This window comes from Silurus aristotelis (genome assembly GCF_946808225.1).
Source record: "Silurus aristotelis genome assembly, chromosome: 11".
In the NCBI taxonomy this organism is placed as follows: domain Eukaryota; kingdom Metazoa; phylum Chordata; class Actinopteri; order Siluriformes; family Siluridae; genus Silurus; species Silurus aristotelis.
Genome location: NC_139584.1, coordinates 15,602,296 through 15,624,531, shown reverse-complemented (window position 1 = coordinate 15,624,531; position 22,236 = coordinate 15,602,296). Strand labels below are relative to the sequence as shown.

The 22,236-nt window shown below is 37.2% G+C and overlaps 2 protein-coding genes across 2 annotated transcripts; both read right to left on the bottom strand.

Moving 5' to 3' along the window:
* Nucleotides 1-591: 591 nt before the first annotated feature.
* sncaip (synuclein, alpha interacting protein) lies at nucleotides 592-11,019 on the bottom strand. Its single transcript, XM_083553485.1, has 10 exons — nucleotides 10,785-11,019; nucleotides 8,714-8,799; nucleotides 8,293-8,356; nucleotides 5,129-5,952; nucleotides 4,332-4,511; nucleotides 3,362-3,475; nucleotides 3,131-3,256; nucleotides 2,557-2,726; nucleotides 2,379-2,465; nucleotides 592-2,278 (listed from the first exon to the last, which is right to left on the bottom strand). The coding sequence occupies exons 2-10, from the start codon at nucleotides 8,768-8,770 to the stop codon at nucleotides 1,324-1,326; spliced, it is 2,577 nt and encodes an 858-aa protein (XP_083409611.1). The 5' UTR covers nucleotides 8,771-8,799; nucleotides 10,785-11,019; the 3' UTR covers nucleotides 592-1,323.
* Nucleotides 11,020-15,307: 4,288 nt separating this feature from the next.
* On the bottom strand, nucleotides 15,308-21,642 carry lox (lysyl oxidase). Its single transcript, XM_083553701.1, has 7 exons — nucleotides 20,883-21,642; nucleotides 20,695-20,803; nucleotides 20,322-20,453; nucleotides 19,322-19,478; nucleotides 19,043-19,138; nucleotides 18,842-18,957; nucleotides 15,308-16,790 (listed from the first exon to the last, which is right to left on the bottom strand). Exons 1-7 carry the CDS (start codon nucleotides 21,379-21,381, stop codon nucleotides 16,784-16,786), a joined length of 1,116 nt encoding a protein of 371 aa, XP_083409827.1. The 5' UTR covers nucleotides 21,382-21,642; the 3' UTR covers nucleotides 15,308-16,783.
* Between the last annotated feature and the right edge of the window lie 594 nt (nucleotides 21,643-22,236).

The window sequence follows — 22,236 nt, the reverse complement described above, 5'->3', positions numbered from 1 at the left end:
ATTATATTTGATTGACTGAGTAAAGCGCACACAAATAAGCCAAAACAATGGACACAAAAATCTATATATGACTCCTCCTGTCAAATCAAGCAGTTGTCTCTTCCATTTTCATGCTACACAACAGGCTGTCGGCCCCGTGCCTAAACGTTCCCCTCACAGCCCCACACCATCACCAATTAAACTGCCTGCCTCTTCAAAGGTGCCGAACGACTCCCCTGGATATTGCCTCAAACTGCTGTCCAATGAACGAGGGCTAATTCATCAGCTTAACTTCACTTACAAAAACACAACCTCCCCAGGTATTGGGTTTTTTTTTTTATAAAAAATGAGATGCTTTCCTCACTGGAGGGGAACATAAAGCCAGTGATTTGTAGTGTATAGTTTGTGAATGAAAACAAGGCAGATCTGATATGCTTGTTCTACTTTACCCTAAAATAGTGTCTCATCAAAGCATTTGACTACCTATTTATTACTTAGTACATAACATTAGCCGGGATTAGCTAATGCCCAGACGTGTGTAAAGGAGAAATTCTATAACATTTTTAAATAAACTGTCAATTTGTCATATTTCAAAATTGTGAAGGCACTTGGTTAACAGTTAAATGCATTTATTTTTCATCTTAGGATTACATTAGTTGCAATAATGTTTTTTTCTTTTAAACGATATTTAAATTATAATTCATAAATATGTTTTAAAAGAAAAACGGTACAGACAAAACAATTACAAAAAAAAATTCAATTGTGATTGATCAAATTCAGGAAACCTATTCCAAACAATATAGCAGGTTTAACTTCCTGTATCTAATACTGTCCAGTCTGGAAAAGTGTCAACAATGGAATGCATGTTATAAGTGAAATGTAGTGGTCATAAATATTCAGTCATTTCCTAACACTAAGACATAATAAAAAGTAATTAAACCATTTTTATAGTTTGCATTGCAATAAGGTTTTAAAACACAACTGTGTATTTAAAAAAACAAAAAAAAATAAAACGTTTCATCCTCACTAACATACGACTGTAAAATGAGATCATGATTGTACGAAATCACAGTGATGTTAAAAAATACTTGTAACAATTTCACATATCTATATAATATGGAGAATGCATGTGAAACTGTGTGTTATACATTATATACAGTGACCAGTGATTAAAAAAAAAAGTGTTTGCCTTAGACTGCAAAAAAATTGCTTTTACGCAAGTGTTTTGGTTGGTCGTTCGTGTTGCAAAACACTCAAGGTTTTTTCACTTTGTCTTTTTTTTTCTTTTTCTTTAAGAAAAATAGGGCTCTGTAGTGCTTTTTCAGCACCCTTGTCGAAAGGCACTTAAACAGCGCTGGTCTTGGTTTTGCATTTTGACAGACCCCCTGGACTGGCCTTAGCATCTGATTTTTTCCCAGAAGGGCTCTGTGCTGAATTTGAAAGCGAGTGCTTGCCGACAGATGAACCTTGAGCATTATTATTGTTGCCATTCTGATTTCCACTTAAAGATTCCATAATGGAGCGAAATGCACCGAAGGGTCGTTTCCCTGATTCTGAAGTCTTTTCTTTACCAGAAGCTACTTTAACCTCCCCTGCTTGAGAAGACTTTTGAACAACTGGTGCTTCTTCAAAAGTCACTCTGAGTTTAAGATTTTGTGAGGTTTTCCTACGAGAGGATGGTGATTTAAGAGCACTCTTTGGACTTGTGACTTTTTGCCCGTTGTTAAATTCAGTCATTTCTCCTGAAAAGTCTGTTTTTGTTTCATGATCAAGATCACTGTCTGATGTTGGAGAGGGATTGTATCCATCCATGGACTTGGAAGTCCTGAGCGTGAATGAAAACTTGCGCTCAGCAGCTGAGGTATGCTTCTTATCAGGTATAGGAACCGGTTCCTCACTCTCTGCTATGGAAAGCTGGCTTGGCCTTTCTGGTCTGGAGGTGCCTGTGGACTGCTTAGACTCATCAGGGGGATACGAGTCTGTGTCTGATTCACTGAGGGAACGCTGCATGATCTGCCTAAGGCGGGCCAGTTTCAGCTCCCGCCTTTCCACCATACTTCGGAGCGGGCCAACGCCAGGCCCCATTCCTGAGTCTGTGCCACTGGCGCCCTCTACTGCCTCATCTTGGAATGCCTTCTCTCTGCTTCCCATTCTTTCAGCTATATCTTTACCCAGGATCTTGCGCAGGACTGATGCAGAATCCACATGCTTCTGCCTCAGTACCCACTGCCCATCACCAGGGGTACCCTCTGCAGTAAGGGTCATCTCAGGCCAGGTCTCAGCTGAAGGAATAAGCAAACTAATAGAGAAATAATTAAGATGACCCTAGCACATGTAACACATATGATTATTACAATAACACAGAAGTGTTTTTATGCAGTAAGGAGATAAGAGCAAACCTGGGTGATTGTGGTCTTCCACTGGGGTCCTGGGACTGCAATAGCAGCTGCATTTGATTTTGGAGTGCTATTCTTGCTGTAGTCTGTCTGCAAAAGTATATAGTGTAAACAGTTAAGGAGCTTCCAATAATCTTGAAGTAAAAGTTTAATTGAAAATCGATTTTTGAAGCCTGCTTACTCATGGAGTTGCTTCGTGAGCTTGACCACCTGTGAAGCCAAAGACATGCAGGTCTCCACAACCACCAGGTAGCGTGCACAGGTGGTATGACCCTGTCGCTCAGCACATTGAGATGGCCTCTCGCCTTGCTGGTTCGTAACTGTGACATTTGAGCCATATTCCACCAGTGTCTTTGGAAAAGAAACAGTATTAAAGGCTAGAATTGAAATAATAACTGACTACTAGTGCATAGCACAGTATCTTTTATGAATTACACCATTAAGTTCAGTGGAATCCCATTTGTGCCATTCTGTTTTGTTTTGTGGCTGTTCAAAAACTCTTCTGGCCTTTTTGATATTGTGCCTTATGTTTTTCCACACTCCCATTCTTCGCTGACTAATGAAAAGATGCGGAAATTATTGTCCAGTCTACACAAACAGGAAAGCAAGAGGAAGGCCTGTGTCCTGTTTACAATTTCTCCATCCCATAGAAAACATACTTTGCTAAACATCATTTTCGAAAAAGAAGAAGAAAAAAAAAAAGATCTGTGCTAACTGTGCATAAAAAAAACCCCCACAACAAACCAGACTTTTACCTGAAGGCAGCCAAGATGACCATACTGAGCAGCAACGTGCACTGCGCTATTCCCATTCTGATCCACTTCATCCAGTGAGATCGCTTGTTCTTGCATAAATTGTAGTAGCCACAACAAGATTTTTTCCTAAAGCAATTTTAGTAAAATAATTTTAGTAAAATAAAAATGTTTACGTTACTAATCTAGAAAACTGAAGACTGAATTGAACTTATTTATGTATGTAGTCTTTACCTGACCGTATTGTGCTGCATAGTGGATAAGACTTGGGTGGTCCCGTGTGCAACTAAGCTCAGCAATGGCCTCAGTCTCACTCACCATCCAGCGTACACACTCCAGGTGACCATTCTATTGAGAAACACACAAAAAAAAAACCACAACACGTATTTTTATTTCTGAATCCAAATAAAACATTGTAACATATTTAACAAAAGAAGCACAACATATACAGCGGTCAGGTAGAACATTATGACCGGTGAGTAAATAACACTGATTTTCTATTCATCATGGCACCTGTTAGTGGGTGGGATAAATCAGGCAGCAAGTGAATATTGTGTCCTCAAAGCAGGAAAAATGTGCAAGTGTAAGAGCCAAATTGTGATGTCTAGACGATCTCAAAAACTGCAGCTCTTGTTAGATGTTCTGTCTCCAGTGGTCAATATCTATCAAAAGTCGTCCAATGAAGGAACAGTGGTGAAACGTGGACAGGGTCATGGGCAGCCAATGTCTAAAGCACTGGTCACGAGCCCCACTAATTTATTTTATTTATAACACTGCGATGAATAATTATTGTTGTGTTTAAAAAGTTATTGCTGTGTTTTAACTGATGTATGTTTTTAGAATACAAAACAAACAAAAAAAATACAATAATTAATTCATTCTCTGATCAAATTATATTCATGTTGATAGATTTTAATTTGCTCCTGTTGTTTGTTCATCAGTTAAAAAGCAGAGCCTGGAAAGAAAAGTCTGACCTTGTGCACAATTGCATGTTGTTACAAGTTTTTAAGGTAATAAGTGAAATGGATAGATTTATTTGATATTTACATGAAAAGATTCAAGTGTTAATGCTGCTGTTATTTGTTTATCTGATTTAAGGAATAAATGTGAACACAATTAAGCTCACAGACACTCATTTAACATGTTTTTAATTAAATAGTTTACCCTAAAAAAAAACACAAATAATGTAAGCCACTGATCTCACCTTGACTCCTAAACCAGCAGGAGTGAGTTGCTGGTTGTTGCGTTCATTGAGACAGTCCTCTCCCATGAGGGAAGTCAGGTGCTGCAGGCAGTCTGCATGTCCATATGCAGCAGAGATATGAAGAAGGTTGTTTTTGTCCTCATCTCGAATGAGTTCCAAGTTCTCAGTCGCAAAATGAGGCTGAGGAGGCAAAAAAATGATCAGATTTATCATTTCTTATAACAAATGAATAAATCAACTAGTGCAGGGCGATTTTCACGATTCGTTCAAATTCATATTTTTGTGCAATTTTCAAAAATGTAATTAATTTGAGAAGGTTTATGTATACACCATATGTATTGTGCATTTAAATTTGGAAAATGCCAAGGAAAACAGGCGATGCTTCACAGAGGACTTCCAGACATTTGAAATTGGTACAGGTTTAACAAGTCAGTCAAGTTCATGCAAAATTGTCCTAAGCGATCCTGGTACATCATTTTTGGCCTCGACACAATCGAAAAAAAGTGGAAAATGGATGCCTCCATGTTCATAATGTTCATTGTTAGTAACAAGCTGATGTATATGTTCTATTTCAAACATCCAACTGTGTAGACAGTGTTATAGATTTAGCAAACATATGTCTGTATTTTGATTTATTTAAAACTAATACATGTGTATACACTATAACTCGTGCAAAAAAAAAAATCAACAGCACCAATAACAGCATTAATAAACAAGTTTTATATATAATTTTTTTTTGTAATATGACTTAATCTTAAAATCAGCATTTCAACCTTATTAGAGGACTCAATACTCACCAAGAGTGATATCTGGCCCTCCCGGACAATGTTGATTATATTGTGAGACTTTTTGGTTTCTTCATCACATTCTCCAAATGTTTTTGGACAGCTCCAAGGATTGCTGTTGTCTAGCCTTCCAACTGAACCTCCCTGAATATGGAACAAAGGCTGACTGACAGAAGGATCTGAGCCAGTCTTGTGGGTTGGTGTATCTGGAAAAGGTCTGCCTGATAATAGCTTGTCTGCTTCAGCTTTAGATCGGTGCAGGGAGCCTGGTGAATGGTCATATCCAGCTGTTTGTGCCCTGAGATAGTCTGGATCCATAGACTTTGACTTTCTCATGTCTGACCAGTTAACAGGTGGGAGTACACAAAATTGTGTACCACCGCTCAGGTTGTCAGCATGAGTGAGAGATGACGGCTTGAGGCCTACACATCTATCATTGGCACTACTCCCTGAGGTCCGCTTCTCTGAGGCTGCTCTGGGCAGGGTGGACACTTGTTGGCTGGATTTAATGTAAGGCACATCTAATATCTCATCCATGTCTAAGTCATAATGCTCCAGTTCCCCAAATAGTGCTCCATTACCAATACTCTTGCACTTGAGTGCCTGAATATCACATGAACTCACACTTGCTTGGAGCCCTTTGGGGGAACTGTTTCGCTCTACATTCTGCCCAGGACTTTTACTGTCAGCCTCAGTGTCCAAAACCTCTGGTTGATGCTTAAGTGGTGAGACCCTTTTAACAGGTCTGAATTTGCTGTACACATCAGCAATTCCAGTGGGTTTGATTCCACTTCCACTAAGTGAGGAAGCACTTCGACTCCAGTTGATGCCAGGAGCTGAAAGAGTTTAATGAATTTCTAGTCACTCAGGTGTAAATTTATATTATATATATATATATATATATATATATATATATATATATATATATATATATATATACAGTGAGGAAAATAAGTATTTGAACACCCTGCTATTTTGCAAGTTCTCCCACTTAGAAATCATGGAGGGGTCTGAAATTGTCATCGTAGGTGCATGTCCACTGTGAGAGACATAATCTAAAAAAAAAATCCAGAAATCACAATATATGATTTTTAAACTATTTGTTTGTATGATACAGCTGCAAATAAGTATTTGAACACCTGAGAAAGTCAATGTTAATATTTGGTACAGTAGCATTTGTTTGAGGTCAAACGTTTCCTGTAGTTTTTCACCAGGTTTGCACACACTGCAGGAGGGATTTTGGCCCACTTCTCCACACAGATCTTCTCTAGATCAGTTAGGTTTCTGGCCTGTCGCTGAGAAACACGGAGTTTGAGCTCCCTCCAAAGATTCTCTATTGGGTTTAGGTCTGGAGACTGGCTAGGCCACGCCAGAACCTTGATATGCTTCTTACAGAGCCACTCCTTGGTTATCCTGGCTGTGTGCTTCGGGTCATTGTCATGTTGGAAGACCCAGCCTCGACCCATCTTCAATGCTCTAACTGAGGGAAGGAGGTTGTTCCCCAAAATCTCGCAATACATGGCCCCGGTCATCCTCTTCTTAATACAGTGCAGTTGCCCTGTCCCATGTGCAGAAAAACACCCCCAAAGCATGATGCTACCACCCCCATGCTTCACAGTAGGGATGGTGTTCTTGGAATGGTACTCATCATTCTTCTTCCTCCAAACACGTTTAGTGGAATTATGACCCAAAAGTTCTATTTTGGTCTCATCTGACCACATGACTTTCTCCCATGACTCCTCTGGATCATCCAAATGGTCATTGGCAAACTTAAGACGTGCCTGGACATGTGCTGGTTTAAGCAGGGGAACCTTCCGTGCCATGCATGATTTCAAACCATGACGTCTTAGTGTATTACCAACAGTAACCTTGGAAACGGTGGTCCCAACTCTTTTCAGGTCATTGACCAGCTCCTCCCGTGTAGTTCTGGGTTGATTTCTCACCTTCCTTAGGATCATTGAGACCCAACGAGGTGAGTTCTTGCATGGAGCCCCAGTCCGAGGGAGATTGACAGTCATGTTTAGCTTCTTCCATTTTCTAATGATTGCTCCAACAGTGGACCTTTTTTCACCAAGCTGCTTGGCAATTTCCCCGTAGCCCTTTCCAGCCTTGTGGAGGTGTACAATTTTGTCTCTTGTGTCTTTGGACAGCTCTTTGGTCTTGGCCATGTTAGTAGTTGGATTCTTACTGATTGTATGGGGTGGACAGGTGTCTTTATGCAGCTAACGACCTCAAACAGGTGCATCTAATTTAGGATAATAAATGTAGTGGAGGTGGACATTTTAAAGGCAGACTAACAGGTCTTTGAGGGTCAGAATTCTAGCTGATAGACAGGTGTTCAAATACTTATTTGCAGCTGTATCATACAAATAAATAGTTTAAAAATCATATATTGTGATTTCTGGATTTTCTTTTTTAGATTATGTCTCTCACAGTGGACATGCACCCACGATGACAATTTCAGACCCCGCCATGATTTCTAAGTGGGAGAACTTGCAAAATAGCAGGGTGTTCAAATACTTATTTTCCTCACTGTATATATATATATATATATATATATATATATATATATATATATATATATATATATATATATATATATATATATGGCAAAAACTACATATACATGATATAAATCTTTTATATCTACAGTAAATATGTATTCACATACTTTTTTTTAACTTAGATATACTTCCTGTGCTTCAAATTTACACCAATAACGTCTTTTGATATTGTACTTATTAATAGGAAAGTATATTTTTATAATTTAGAATAATTTTATATACATTTTTCATGACACTATTGTAAAACAATTTCTGTTGACAAATTGTTTTTAATTCCCAATTTACAACATTTACTCTATGACAGACTCTTAATCTCAGTGTGGTGATTAACTAGGTCATGCGTCTTGAGATATTCTGGCTGTGTGTTTTGGATTGTTAAAAAATCCATGAATTCTTGCCCAATATGTCCCAGCAACCTCACATTCATGTGCTTTGTGATGTCATGTAATGTCCCAGTACTATTTCGGAGAAGCAGCCCTATATCATGGAATGTTTATGGTCTTTGCTATTGCTCTAGTTGAGAACAATTTCTGTATATATCTAGAACGTGGCTTCTTTTTGTGGAAATTGTACCTGGCATAGGTTATAATCATAATATAACTATAGACATACCTTGTCTCTCTTCTGCTTGTCCATCATTTCTCCGACAAAGTTCTGGAATGCTCTTTGACGTGTACTACAAAAGAGACCACGGTTATTAGCAATTTGTGCAAAAATATAACATACTTCATGTTTCACTAACCGAAGAAATGTTGTGCAGAATCCTGTAAATAACTCCCCAAGCGCCCCCCCCCCCCCCACTCAGCCTTTCATCTTTCTTTAAAATTAGCAAAAATAAAAACAAGTGCATGTGTAATGTGAGTTTTAATGCATCATGTTTTCCTAACTCATACAACAAACCCATCTTTAATGATCAGCGGCCCTTTTTAATAATATTAGGTGAAGTTGCCCTGTAGAGAATTATTATACATTACTCACTATCAATTCCATAAACTGCACAACATCCTGACTGTATCACAGGTTATTTACTTACAGATAAATCATCGGTGAAATCAATCTCATCCAGGTCCAAATATTCAGGAGCATCCATTTTCTGTCAGCATTATGTCTCAGGAAGCCCTAAGAGAAAAAAATAAACAAAAAAAAAAACCTACATGAACAGAGAGACCTCTTACAGAAGACACATTTTATTAAGGAGACAGTAACAGATGAACATAACTCAAATGATATGTTTGCATACATATGAGTAGACACGAGTCAACACATAATGCACAAAAAAAATTAAGCACACTTTTGTTACTGACTGACTGATCTGAACCCTGCTGTTTGGAGTGCATTTCATCTAGTTTAAGATTCTTAGCCTTAGCCAGAAATCATTAAACTGTAAAATAAAATCCACCCCAGGACCGTTTTATAAACATACCCCAAATGGTCAGGTTCATATATTTGGACACTAACAAATTTATTGTTTTGGTTTTTTTCGCTGCTTAAAACAACTACTACCTTGGAGTTGAATAGTGCATGTGTGGACATTACAGCACTTTTTATAGTCTTGCACCCTCACCTTTAAAACAGACCAAAACTAAATGGACATTAAATCATAATTTCATTTTTAATAAATTGTTTGCAAATTCTGTATGAAAGTCTCAATTCTGTAACCCTAAGACATAACGACAGGTTATGCTGATGTCAGGTCTTTACTGCACCGGTCTACAGTTCCTGTTTGTTCAACAAGTGAACAATCCTCCTCTTTGCCTTTAAAAAAAAAACAACAACATTGGGTTGCATTCAAAGGTGTGGGTCATTGTACAGCCCATTTGCCGTCTCTGAGCAGATAATTCAGCTCTGTATTCCTCAGAATCCATCCTTCTGCTTGTATTAGCAGTCCTGTCATTAATATATATGAATAACAGCTCCATTCATGTCATACATTTCTCCGTACACAATTCTTTCCTTCAAGCTGCACTTCAGCCAGAAATGTTGTTCCAGGACTGTTTTTTTTTTTGTTGTTTTTGGCAAACTCTAATCAGCTCTTCCTGTTGTAGAGGATTATGAATGGTTCATGTGGATCACGTGGTAAACCCTCAGTGTTTACTTAGGTGAAGCCTCCTCTTGATTGCTGATTTGATTTTTACAGATACACCGACCTTCTGGCCAGTGTTTCCGATCAAGTCAATTGTTTTCTGGCACGTGCAGCATTCTCCTCTTCCTGAGCTCACCAGGGTTTCTTTCTTTCTTTTAAACAAATGTCCCAAATAGTATGGATAAAACTATCATTCGGTCACACATAGGTGTTGCTCGCTCTCATAACTTTGATTTACAGGTATAATCAAGGCTCAATGAAAATCACAGCTCTTTGACTTCATATTGCGATTTGAAATGCAGATGCCACATTTAACTTCTTACTACGTTATTACTGGTAGATGAAATATTAAAGTCACATTTGGCAAGTAAAAAAAAAACCTGGAAAGCAGTCTTAATATACATAAAGGTTTATTTTGACCTATAAGGTTTACTGCTCAGGAGACCGGTCCTGTGTGCACTAGTTTATAGATGGAAGCGTATTTTGGTGCAATACGACCAATAGGCCATGGAGAAGCATGTAGATGATACCTGCACACATGCTCTGAAGATAATAATGGATTTATGGTCTATCCGGACAGGATGTTATTGGTCCTTGTGGCTGAAAGTGACCGGCCTTATGAGGGTCTTTTTGCGGTGAATTAGCGCCGAAGTCTCCTAGCCGCGCTAGCTAGCGGTGTCTCCGTGTGTGAGGCCAATTTATTACAAAACAAAGTTAAGGAGGACAAACGCGTCCGTGCAGGGACTCTTTACACTAAAAGACATTGTGTCTATAAGTAAATGCCCCCACTCTCCCGATAATCGTTTGAACTTCACCGATAAAAAAAAAACCCACCCGTCTGTCCCCGTGAGAAGCTGCTGCGCCTATTGTTTGAGGGGAATGATTAGCTTAGCGAGTTAGCTTAGCGGACGGCTGCTCCACCACTGTATAACACGGTTGGTAGAGCTTTTTCTCGTGTTCACCGACACTGGGAAACATTCACCTTTGGATCCTCGTATAAGAATCCGACAGACAGAAATACCTTGTAGACCGAAGCTGTGTTTTTCCTCCGTCTTCCAGCTGTTCCTTCTGATTCACTTCACAAGCCGCACAAGAATTTGACATGGGTTGACTCCAGAATTGTTCCCGCTTGTTAAGTTAGTGCACTATCTAGGGTGTAGAAGCCATTATGTCCAGTCCTATGTAGGGCTCCACTACAGGGAGTGTGGTGTTATTTTGAATTCGGTCACGGAGAACAGGAGGCGCACCGTTGTTCCTGGTTATTCCAAGGAAAGCGGTTTTTACTTGATGGACACCGTTACAGGGCCACATCACAGCACTGAACTATTCAGCTCTTAAATGAATAAACACCAGAGTGACTCTCATAGTTTGAATTTCTAAAAAATTTAATAAACGAACAAACTAAAAAAAAAATTTTTTTTTAAATGTATATTTTCTTTTCTAATCATGTAAAATATCTGTGAACGGTTTTTCATACTGATCTTACGGACTATAACATCTTTACATCCAAATAAATGCCTATAAGTATAGTTATATTTAAAAAATTAAGCACAATTTTTGCAGTGACCCAAAGCATGCAATGTATATAAATATATATAACGTTTGTATTTATTACAAATAATTACATTTCATGCGTAATGCATAATTTATAAGTTTATTCATAATGCAGAATTTACTAGGTAAATCAAGGTTAGTCAGCATTTAAGTATTTATAATGTAAATTGTTAACAAATTATAAAAGCAAAACCTATCTATGTGAAAGGGCAGGTTTACAATACTGCACCCTAGTGGATGACGTAGAGAGCGCAGCTTTCGAAAAGAAATATTTAGGGTTTATACACACAGCACTGTACATTTAAATGAAGGCGAGCTGATGAAGTGTGATCCTGTGGTCGATGTTCAGCTTTGTAACCCTTGTACATTTATAATAACATATAAATGGTGATTATAATGGTGAAATTAAGCTTAATATCAGGCAAATATAGTGAGTATAGACACTTGTTTGGATCTAATTATGTGTAATAGTGAAAGAGTGGATCTGATCCTTTAGATGACTTCAGTTTATTCATCAGTTACGTCAGTGTATTGCTGAATGTCCAACTGAGGCATAGAGTATGCTTTTGGGGATCATGCATGGAGACTTATAACATTGTCTGGAACAATTTAAGCCGGTCCAGAAGCTGGTTTAGTTGAGTCAGCTTTTATAGACATTGGGAAAGAGTCTAATGACTCAGCATGTGTGATTCTTTAGTGGAGATTGCCCCGAAGGCCCTTCCAGATCTTATGAGCTTACGTCTCACAGCGATAGGATTTTTCGGATTAAGCCAGGGTCAGTCAGTTAGACTCAAAAACATGACTCTGTATATGATAATAAGAGGTCCATGTGGATGGAAATCCAATGATTAACTTACAAATGTTTGGGATTGTCTGGGATCTATACTGATGAATAAAGAGATGGGTCAGTGTCCCTGCCTCTCCACATCCAGGGCTGTTGATTGGCTATTGTTTAAAGGAACGTCCTGGTGTGGAATTTGAGTTATACCCTGCCAGATGGCACATTGGAGACATGTAGATAAAATGTCTAGATCATGAAAGTGTAGTCTTGTGCATTCGAAGAACTAACACCAAACTTTAAAGCAAAATTTTGCAAAGCATATGACACCAAACATAGTCTGTAAGGTCCTTGAGCCTTTGAGAAGAACTGAGCAATTACACATGTGGCACTCAACTGAGCATCACACCAATAACACAATAATTTAAAAGAAATTATGAATGTCGATCAATTTTGTGTTTTTTTTTTTTTTATATATAACAAAATAGGTTTTGATTATTATCTGTCCCAATTTCTTGGCTCAGGTCCAATCAAAGCTGAATGGCCTGGTGTCTTGATTGTTGTTGCCATTGTGGTTGTTGCTCTTTCATTGTATTGTTCATGTCTGTATAGAACAGGGTTATGCATTAGGTAAATCTTTTGCACAGTGCAATTTTCTCTGTTCCCATCTTACACTTAGGTGTCCCCCTTACATCACAGATGAATGCTAGCCACCCCATTGTGTAAAGATATCATTGCTATGACCAATTCACTATGTGCACTACCAGCTTCGGCTAAGGATGCTAGGATTGTTAACCACAGCTGCAAAAGCAGTCCTCTTGGGTCTGTACTATTAAGCACAATTCTAAAGTGGGTCATCTCAGTAAGAGCATTACCAACTTCCCGGTAGAGCTCGAAAGTCCACTGATGTGAATCTGTGCAAACTGGCTTATTATCTTCTGTACACATTTCTGTGTTCACATTTTACAGAATTTACAGTACTCAGACCATAGAGACCTGCTTGTTGCCCACGAGGCTCTAGTTTCTATTACATCTCCGACAAGTGCCTGGCTTAATCCATGACAAGATCTGTCCAAAATGGGGGAAAAAAAAAGATTTGCCATCATTGGCCAATTTGTGAATTCGGCCCTTCACAATTACAGGCACTGCAAATCAGCAGTTTAATCTTCAGTGCTAAATACAACAGTAGTTCAACAATAGTTCCCGTATTTGCTCGGTTGATTCTTCAAAAATGTGTACCATATTATCTGGATTCAGTTATAGCTTTCTAACATGCACAGTCTATATTCAAGTCATATGTGGCAGCCATTGCAGCATATTTTAGAAACTTGGAAGGTGCATTGCTGTTTGCCTTCAAGTTCAACGCTTGATCTCACTCTTGTAATGGAGTTCCTTACAGAGCCTCTTTTATAATGCAGGATGCTGAACTGGAATGAGTCCTCAAAATGCTATTTAAAGCAAACACTTCAGCAAAGCACAGAACTTCATGCCTTGACTTATGTAAGTTAATAGCCAGATACGTACATAGTGTCCTTGAAGAATACTGTATATTGAAAACCTGAGTTATAACCTCATTTTTGTTAATCATGTTAATGATTAGTACAAATCTTTCATTAATGTTTGGACTGGTATCAGTGCTGCCATCATCACTTAAACTGTTAGTGATGTTATCCTATTTGGATAAAGACTGGCCCATTGTGTGGACATTATCACCTTGGCTTGCAGACCTCCTTATGGCATTATTTATGATGCATAGTGCATCACGAAAAGAAAAATGTTGGTGGATTTTTAGATGTAAATTATTTTCTTTGTGTTAAAAAACAATCACAACTACCAAGAGCTATTCTAACAAATGCTCAAGTATACTTTGACAAACTACAGGAAAGCTAAGGAATCAGCTTTACTGATGTCACTTGTTATCATTGAAGAATTCAAAAAATAGAACTTCTTGGTAAAAACTCAACTTGTCGTGTTTGAAGGAGAAAGAATGCTGAGTTGCATTCAAAGAACACCATACCTACTGTGAAGCATGGGGGTGGAAACATCATGCTTTGGGGTTGTTTTCTACAAAGGGACCAGGACGACTGATCCGTGTAAAGGAAAGAATGAATGGGGCCATGTATCGTGAGATTTTGAGTGAAAACCTCCTTCCATCAGCAAGGGCATTGAAGATGAAACGTGGCTGGTTCTTTCAGAATGACAATGATCCCAAACACACCGCCTGGGCAACGAAGGAGTGGCCTTGTAAGAAGCAATTCAAGGTCCCCGAGTGGCCTAGCCAGTCTCCAGATCTCAACCCCATAGAAATTGTCATTGCCAACAAAGGGTATATAACACAGTATTGAGATGAACTTTTGTTATTGACCAAATACTTATTTTCCACCATAATTTGCAAATAAATTCTTTAAAATTCAGACAATGTGGTATACTGGATTTTTTTTTTCATTTTGTCTCTCATAGTTGAGGTGTACCTATGATTAAATGATTAAAATTACAGGCCTCTTTCATCTTTTTAAGTGGGAGAACTTGCACAATTGGTGGCTGACTAAATACTTTTTGCCCCAATGTACTATTCAGTTATTCCAATGCTTAAAATTTTACAAATATTAATTATGATATACTTGTTAAAACCAGTAATATCAACAGTGAGGTAGAGATTTTTATACTTCTGTTTTGTTGAACATACCACAGATTCTTGACTGGTTTGAGAATTTGAAGGCCACATTAACACCTTGAACTCATTGTTATTTTTCAGTGTGCCAAAAAACATTATCCTACTGAAAACGGTCTGCTTGGTCTGCATCAATGTATAGGTATAGGATACATGAGAAAATAATATCCAATTAATTTCCAGGACCTGTGGTTTTCTAGAAGAACATTGCCCTGGACATCACAGTGCCTTCCTGCCTCCTTTTCCCACATGCATCACTGTTCTTTTCGCACCAATGACATGCTGTTTTTGTGTTACTCAGATTCTTATATTTTTTTTATTATTTATTTTTCATGCTTCTAATACATCAACTTCAAGAACTTTGCTTGTCAGGTATGGTTGATTGGTGTATAATTCAAATACTTTGGTCAGCTTCTAAACTATACATCACCACCTCTCTACAGACAAAATAGCTTCCTAAGCAATAATGATTTAAAAAAATTGTACAATGTCAACTTTTGGCATAAAGTTTGAAACATAAAAAGAATCTTGCACCAACCTCTTAGTGTAAATGCTTATAGTTACACCATGACCGTTTTATTTTCACTTTAACGTTGCATATAAAGCAGATAACATTGAATGCATGCAAGAAGATAAAAGAAAGATTAAATTAATATAAATATACATATATCTCAGTGTCTACAAGACAGATAAGCATTAGATACAAGTAAGATATGCTATTACTGCTGTATGCTTATTACTACTGAAAAATAATAAAGATAAATATGTACAATTGGATGCTACTTTATTGATAAAGCTATATGTGTCGGGTGCTATTGTGTAAAATGGCAAGGCATATAGAAATAAACCTAAACTTTTTTTTATTTACTAATATGTAATAAGATCTGATCCAAGTTCTGGGCATATATCCAACTGCTATGATTGAATATTAATATAATCTGTTGACTGCCTTTGTGAAATATGCAGTGATAAAATTTTTTTTTAAATATTTTGTTACCTTTGGTTTCCTGAAACATGAAATGTATATATATATAAAAAAAAAAAAAAAAAGCCCTGTAAAGCCTATCATTTACACAATACAATTATCGACACTATTGAATTAAAGCATTAAAGCATTTGCATTAACCCCATTTTAAATTAAAATTTAATTCAAGTCCAAAACAAAGGAAAACCATGTTAAAATAATTATCTGCATTATAAATTCGCTTAATATGACAACATTCAGATTTAATATTTAGTTCATTCAAATTAAAATTTGCATTAAAAAAGTCATAACCCATATCGTTTCTCTGCAAAATACCAGCAAATAAATAGTTACTAAGTAGATATTATTAAATCTAATTAAATTTAATTTAAATAACTAGTAACGTATCCCTAACATCTCAAAAGATAATAATGGTGATATACATACATACATACTTGATTACATAATGCAATAATAAAAAATCAATGATGAATTACAATTTCGTTATTGTACTAATATTGTACTAATGGTTATTAATTATGATTTAAAATACTATATTACAAAAAAAAGTTATGAGACATTTGACAGCATAATTTGTTGTGATATATAGCACAGTATCACAAATAAGATGTTCCCGCATTATAAACTTTTATCTGCAACAAAAAAATAATATTATATGACCTTAGGTCAAAGAAAAATCTATTCTTACTGAATTCTTTATTTTTCTTACGGATTCACTATAATGTCATTTGAATTTTCTTATTTTATGTCATTTTATGTTACATCTGCCAAATAAATGTTAAGAGTTATATATAAAATGGTATAAAGGTATAAAATGTTATAAATGTTTAGATCTTTTAAGATACTGTACTGTTACTGTAATTTAACTTTTTAATTATAAATAACAAATTGTCTTAAAATGACAAATATAATCATCACTGCTATGCAACATTTGATCCTTTAAATTCCCCATCAGGCATCTGTGCTTGTGCTTGCGGTGGATGAGGTGTTTTTAATCACCAACATTTTTGGTTTGATGGCAACTCTCCGCGATCAGTATCTAAAAAAAAAAGTATATGCAAGTAATTAAACAATTATTCACTTAAATTGTGTGGCATCTGGGAAAACATGTCAGTAATGGTAAAAACAATCACTCCACATAAAGCTGTCAAAAGTTTGCTAGCTATATGTAAATCCCTTACACAGTAATCTTCAGGCTATGATCTCTCTTTTGGATTGCTATTCGCCATAATGCAACAGACATAAGACCAGGGGTGTCTTCTGACTCAGTGACTACAGTGACTACAGCATTTGCACTAATTAACTGAGATTATGCCCAATAAGGAACATAGAAAATAATTTTACATAAACCATAAATTAAAATTATTTTGAGGAACAAACAACATGCTGTTCACATTATTCTGTCTAGTCTCTGCCAGCATCAATGTAGTGAATTCACAGGTGTAGTAAATGCTCTCTCTTTAAACACTATAGTTGCATATTTTGAACAAGTTCAAAGGTTGGGATTGTGACAGGGTGTGTGTTTGTGTGTGCATAAGTAGTTTGGTTAAAAAAAAAAAACCAGACAAAATGGATGGCGTGAGTAGGCAGATTAATCCTCACTCGAAGCAATGCATAATTATTCAAAAAATGCATACAAACCTACACTGTACTGTACAAAACTGCACAAACTGCAACTGTACTCAAATAATAATTTGCTAGATTACAATTTATTTATTTCAGCCAGAACTCATAGAACAATACTTTCGAGTATGCTCATCTCATAATATACCCTTTCATGCTTCTATGCTTACAAATAACCAAGCATTAGTAGGAGCATCTTAAAGCCAATGAGATAAGTAACAATAGCATCAATCTTTCAATACACAAACCCCAACCGTGTATGTAGAATGATTAGAGAAACTTTACACGTATCCCTATTTGGCTGTGTTTCTGGGATTTGGTAATGCAGCCCGGGAGACTTTTAAGACTTTGGAGATTTCGGAAAAACTACCCTCACCTTTTCCTCACCGCTGAATATATGCAACTACAAAGCTACAGTCACTGCATCATCCCAATTGTCAGAGAACATATGGAACAAGCACAGAAGCCCCAGCAGAGGGTCTAAAACAATCCTGTACACCCCTGTGACTGATAATTGTGTCCTCATTAGCAGCCATTATCAACTCCACCAGGCATTAGAATTAAACCAAGTGTGAAAAATGTAGCTGCCTATTTACTGTTCATTAAGTTTTCATCAACCTTTAGTATACCATTATTAAATGGTCCACAGATTCCCATGTTTGAGTAGCTAAACAATGTTTAAAAAGACCACTGAAATAGTACTATTCATCACCTACTTATTATAACAACACATTATGAACAGGTTCATTACAGCTACACAAGTTGTTAGTTGCCCCAGGTTTCCACATGCAGACACCACAAAGAGATGAAGCACAAAGAGAAGCAACACATGATGCTATTTAATTTTTGATAATTATAGTCATAATTGAGTTGAGTTTGTTGACATTGACGTAATCACTAGAGAAATCAGACCTACCCTGCTTGCTATCCAGGTGGATGAAGCTCCATTATTACAGGGATTAATTTGTTAGCTAGCTAAATCATATTGAAGTATACCTAGCATAGAGTTGTTTTGGTTAAAGTAAATATCTAGTATAAAGTTAATGTTAATTGTGAAATTTACTTTATCAACAAAACAAAATTGACAAAGGCTTGACTCTTGACTCCAATTTACTGTCAATGCCACCATCTAAACTATTTAATTACTTTGTCAGGCAACACCCCTGCATAAGACCAATAGATGCTAATGTCTCATATTTGGAATATAATCTTTATATGCTATTCTCTCCATTTTCAATTGTTGTGTTTGGTAGACTTTATAATGCTATAGCTTTACTTCTGACTCTTTTATATAAGAAAAGAAAGTGTTTCCTTCTTTCAAATCTGCAATAGTAGTAGAAACTGTCTAAATGCAACCATCTGAAAGGTTTTCCCAGGAGACACACAATCATACGCATTTATCATTTAATAACATTGCCATTTGATAAAATACCAAAGGAAATAAAGAATAATACTTTAGTGACTTACTGAGATATCCTACACCCAGATGTATGGACGTAATTGCCTGTATACTGAATGTCACAGCGCATTATGTTATTAGTAATGTCTGACTCTGGAACCTGGTAGGTTGGATTCACAGTTACCTGCAACACAATTGGATAAATTGCATCAGACACACACTGTCAGAGCACACATATTACTTTATAATCAATGCGTTTGAAATCGAACCTTGAGAATGTACTTTCCGGGTTTGACATCAGTAATGTCAATCCACTGGCAGTCAATATCGGCATTGTAGGTGTCATAACATCCTGGGCTCAGGCCCTATAACATCAACAGATAACGTTGCATTAGACAAAATGTATAATATAATATGACAACACTTCAGATAATACTTTGTTGTGTTTTGTATTGAGAAAAGATCATGGGAATTCATCCAACAGGTTCAAAGAGCAACTGCTACAATGTGTGATATTGAATGAAAAAAATACTAGGGAAATTACACACCTGAGTGTGTGATGTGCAGGCATAGTGCCTATGATATCCAGGATCACAGGAGGTATCTTCTAAACAGAAACTGGCTTTGTGGCCTTCAGCTACTTTGTTCTGGGTGGAAGCATCCAGGAGATCATAATGACAGAACTCATCCATGCTGTGGTAGTGTCTGGATAAAAGGGAAAGAAAAACTTTTTTTGCAGTGGAAGCAAAAGATCAAGAAGGTTTGCAAATAATTCTATATATACGATTTATTGTTATTTATTTAATATTGTTTGATTTTGCGCAATAAATACATTCAATATGCTGTTCAGTATGTTTTATTTATGATAGCATAAATCTTTAGCAGTCAAAAGTAGTAAGAGCTTAGTCAATTTAATATATAATTTTCAATTTTAGTTTATTATTGAAGTTAACTTAAACTATTAAGTTCACTTACTTACATATTTAAGTGCAATTTATAAAACACCAATTAACTCAACAATTTAAGTAAAGTGTAGAGCAGCAAGTTAAGTGAACATAAATATACAAGTTTTGGAAAATCCATTACTCAATTCAGTTGAGAGAACGAGTTTGCTCAATAGGTTGAGTTCATTGAACTTATTAGGGTTTTCAGTGTATACTGTATGCCTATTACCATCAGGTTAATTTGCATACAATACAAAAGGCAAATTAATATCATGCATAAAACAAAAACGAAAGATCTGTACATGTTTCTGTAAAAATTATGTAGCACAATCAGAAGAAGAGGCCTGCACCATGGCTGTTTTAAATGTGTCCTGCACTGTACTTTCATTTGATTGAAGTGAGCCAAACCTAACCTAACATGCCACAGCAATTTTATTCAAATGCATATGATATCTGAAGTAGTGCAATTGATTTTGAATACTAGTAGTACCCTAAATACAATGTCAAAATTATACACAGTATTGTGTGTATTATTTTGATCTAGTATTTAGTTGATGTAACTATGGCTTTTTTGTACCTGGCCTTCAACTGGGGAGTTACTCACTGGTGGCAGCTGTGCCATTCCCATGCGTGTTGTGGTCTGCTGGGAAGGAAGTCAGCAGTCCCCTGGTTCTTCACACGCTGGGGAAACCTGAGTAGGACACGGGTGTCGTAGTCCCGCGCATGCGCAGCTGAGCTGTCGGTGCATACAGTAATACAGTAAGCTACAAACTGTACGACATAGGACTAATGACAAATAAAATACTTAAGAAATTGCAAAAACACACAGATTACCACATGCACATTATTATTATTATTATTATTATCATTATTATAATTATTATTATTATTATTATTATAAGTAGTAGTTTTTATTGTTAATTTATTATTAAATAAATACTTTTTTGACCAGCATGGTAGATTAAAACAGTTCCAACCTTGTCAAGCAGTGTTCCTCAGCTGCGCATTTAAGGTTGTACATTGGCACTCTCTGTATATAAGTGGAAGTTTCTACATAATACGCGTCTGGAATCAGATCTGGAAGACCTGTGGATAGTTGCATTGTTAGCGCGTTTTTTATTTTTATTTATTTTTTTATTTACACGTGAAAGTAATCTTCTCTTACCATACTGATAAAATCTCGTCCCATAGCCGTGTCTAGCTCTGTTCCTCTGTCTGGGATGGTAGTAAGAGTCGTAATAGTTGTAATACGGGTTATAGAGCTCGTTGCGAATGGACTTGTAAGGGTCGTACGGACTGTCTGCCATCATCTCATCTCCGTTGCCGGTTTGCGCTGCTTGAGCGTGCGCCGGTTCCGATCCGGACTTCGCGTGCGCTCCTGCGACAATCGGCGCGGTCTTGTCCGACTCTCGGATCACCAGCGTGGGTCTGTTCGCGTCCACAGTCCCACGACTGCGCGACGGGAGATATTCAGAACCGCGGCTCAGGAGGTTATACACGCGCCCGTTAGCGGTCCATCGTATCGCCAGTCGCGAGGCACCTGCCGGCGGAGCGCGTGCTGCCTCCACAGACCCAGAGCGCGCCTCAGTGCGTAAAGCGCGCACAACGCAACCCAATAAGCCACATAACAAAAGTGCGACAAATCTAAAAACGACGATCCTCATATTTTCTGCGCAAAAAAATGGGTCTTCACAAACGTCTTACTTGCTGGGCGCTTAAAATAAAGGCAAGCGCGCACAAATAGAAAAAGAACTCGTATCTTTTTAGGCGGCGCATTGGTATAAATGAAAGCCTTACTTTTTTGAGACTAGTGCACCTTTCTTTCTGAGAACCTGTGAGGGATAAGTTTTGGATTTTTAGTTTTTTTGATGGTTGCAAAGCACAGTGGTCATATGCAGATGTTGCATGAGCAGGAAGAAGCTGACAGTGTGAGGGTGGATAATGCGTGTTTTTCAAACGCTCTACTCCACCCACATTCAGAATACTGTAATCAAATAGAAAGGTGATCTGTAGGTGTGTTATGCTGTAAAGGGTTTGCCTATTTCTTGTCATTAGTGCACATTAAACCAACTAGCCTTGAATTAACATGTACAGTGCTTCGCTTTTCTGGCATAAAAAAACAACACTTTTTTAATTAAGGGTTATTTTACTGTGTATCTTATACAAATCCATAATCATAAAGAATACTTTGACACTGACAAAGTTTTTGTCAGGTGGCCAGTGTTGGTGATCACATTTGCAGTCATTTTAACTAAATGCATACATCAGCCTTAACATGAAAACCACGTTCCTAATATTATACAGGAATCCCTTATGGCAAAACAGCTCTGACCTGTCGAGCATTGGATTCTACAAGACCTCTGAAGGCATTCTGTGTTACCTGGCACCAAGATGATAGCAGAAGATCCTCTGATTGTGCAGCTATGCAGTTTCATATGCAGGAAGCTGCGATGCAATGTGTGTTCTGGCACCTTTTATCATCAACAATCTTAACATTGTTCCACGATTTTTGGTCCAAT

Bases quoted from the DNA above. Each gene is read 5' to 3' on its own strand.
- lox (XM_083553701.1), bottom strand. From the start codon at position 21,381: ATGAGGATCGTCGTTTTTAGATTTGTCGCACTTTTGTTATGTGGCTTA. The intron at 20,804-20,882 runs GTAAGAGAAGAT...AACTATCCACAG, and splicing joins GACGAGATTTTATCAGTATG to GTCTTCCAGATCTGATTCCA. The intron at 19,479-20,321 runs GTGAGTAACTCC...CCTTTTATCCAG, and splicing joins GAATGGCACAGCTGCCACCA to ACACTACCACAGCATGGATG.
- sncaip (XM_083553485.1), bottom strand. From the start codon at position 8,770: ATGGATGCTCCTGAATATTTGGACCTGGATGAGATTGATTTCACCGAT. The intron at 5,953-8,292 runs GTATGTCTATAG...AAACTCTTTCAG, and splicing joins ACAAGCAGAAGAGAGACAAG to CTCCTGGCATCAACTGGAGT. The intron at 2,727-3,130 runs GTAAAAGTCTGG...TCTTTTCCAAAG, and splicing joins GTCATCTTGGCTGCCTTCAG to ACACTGGTGGAATATGGCTC.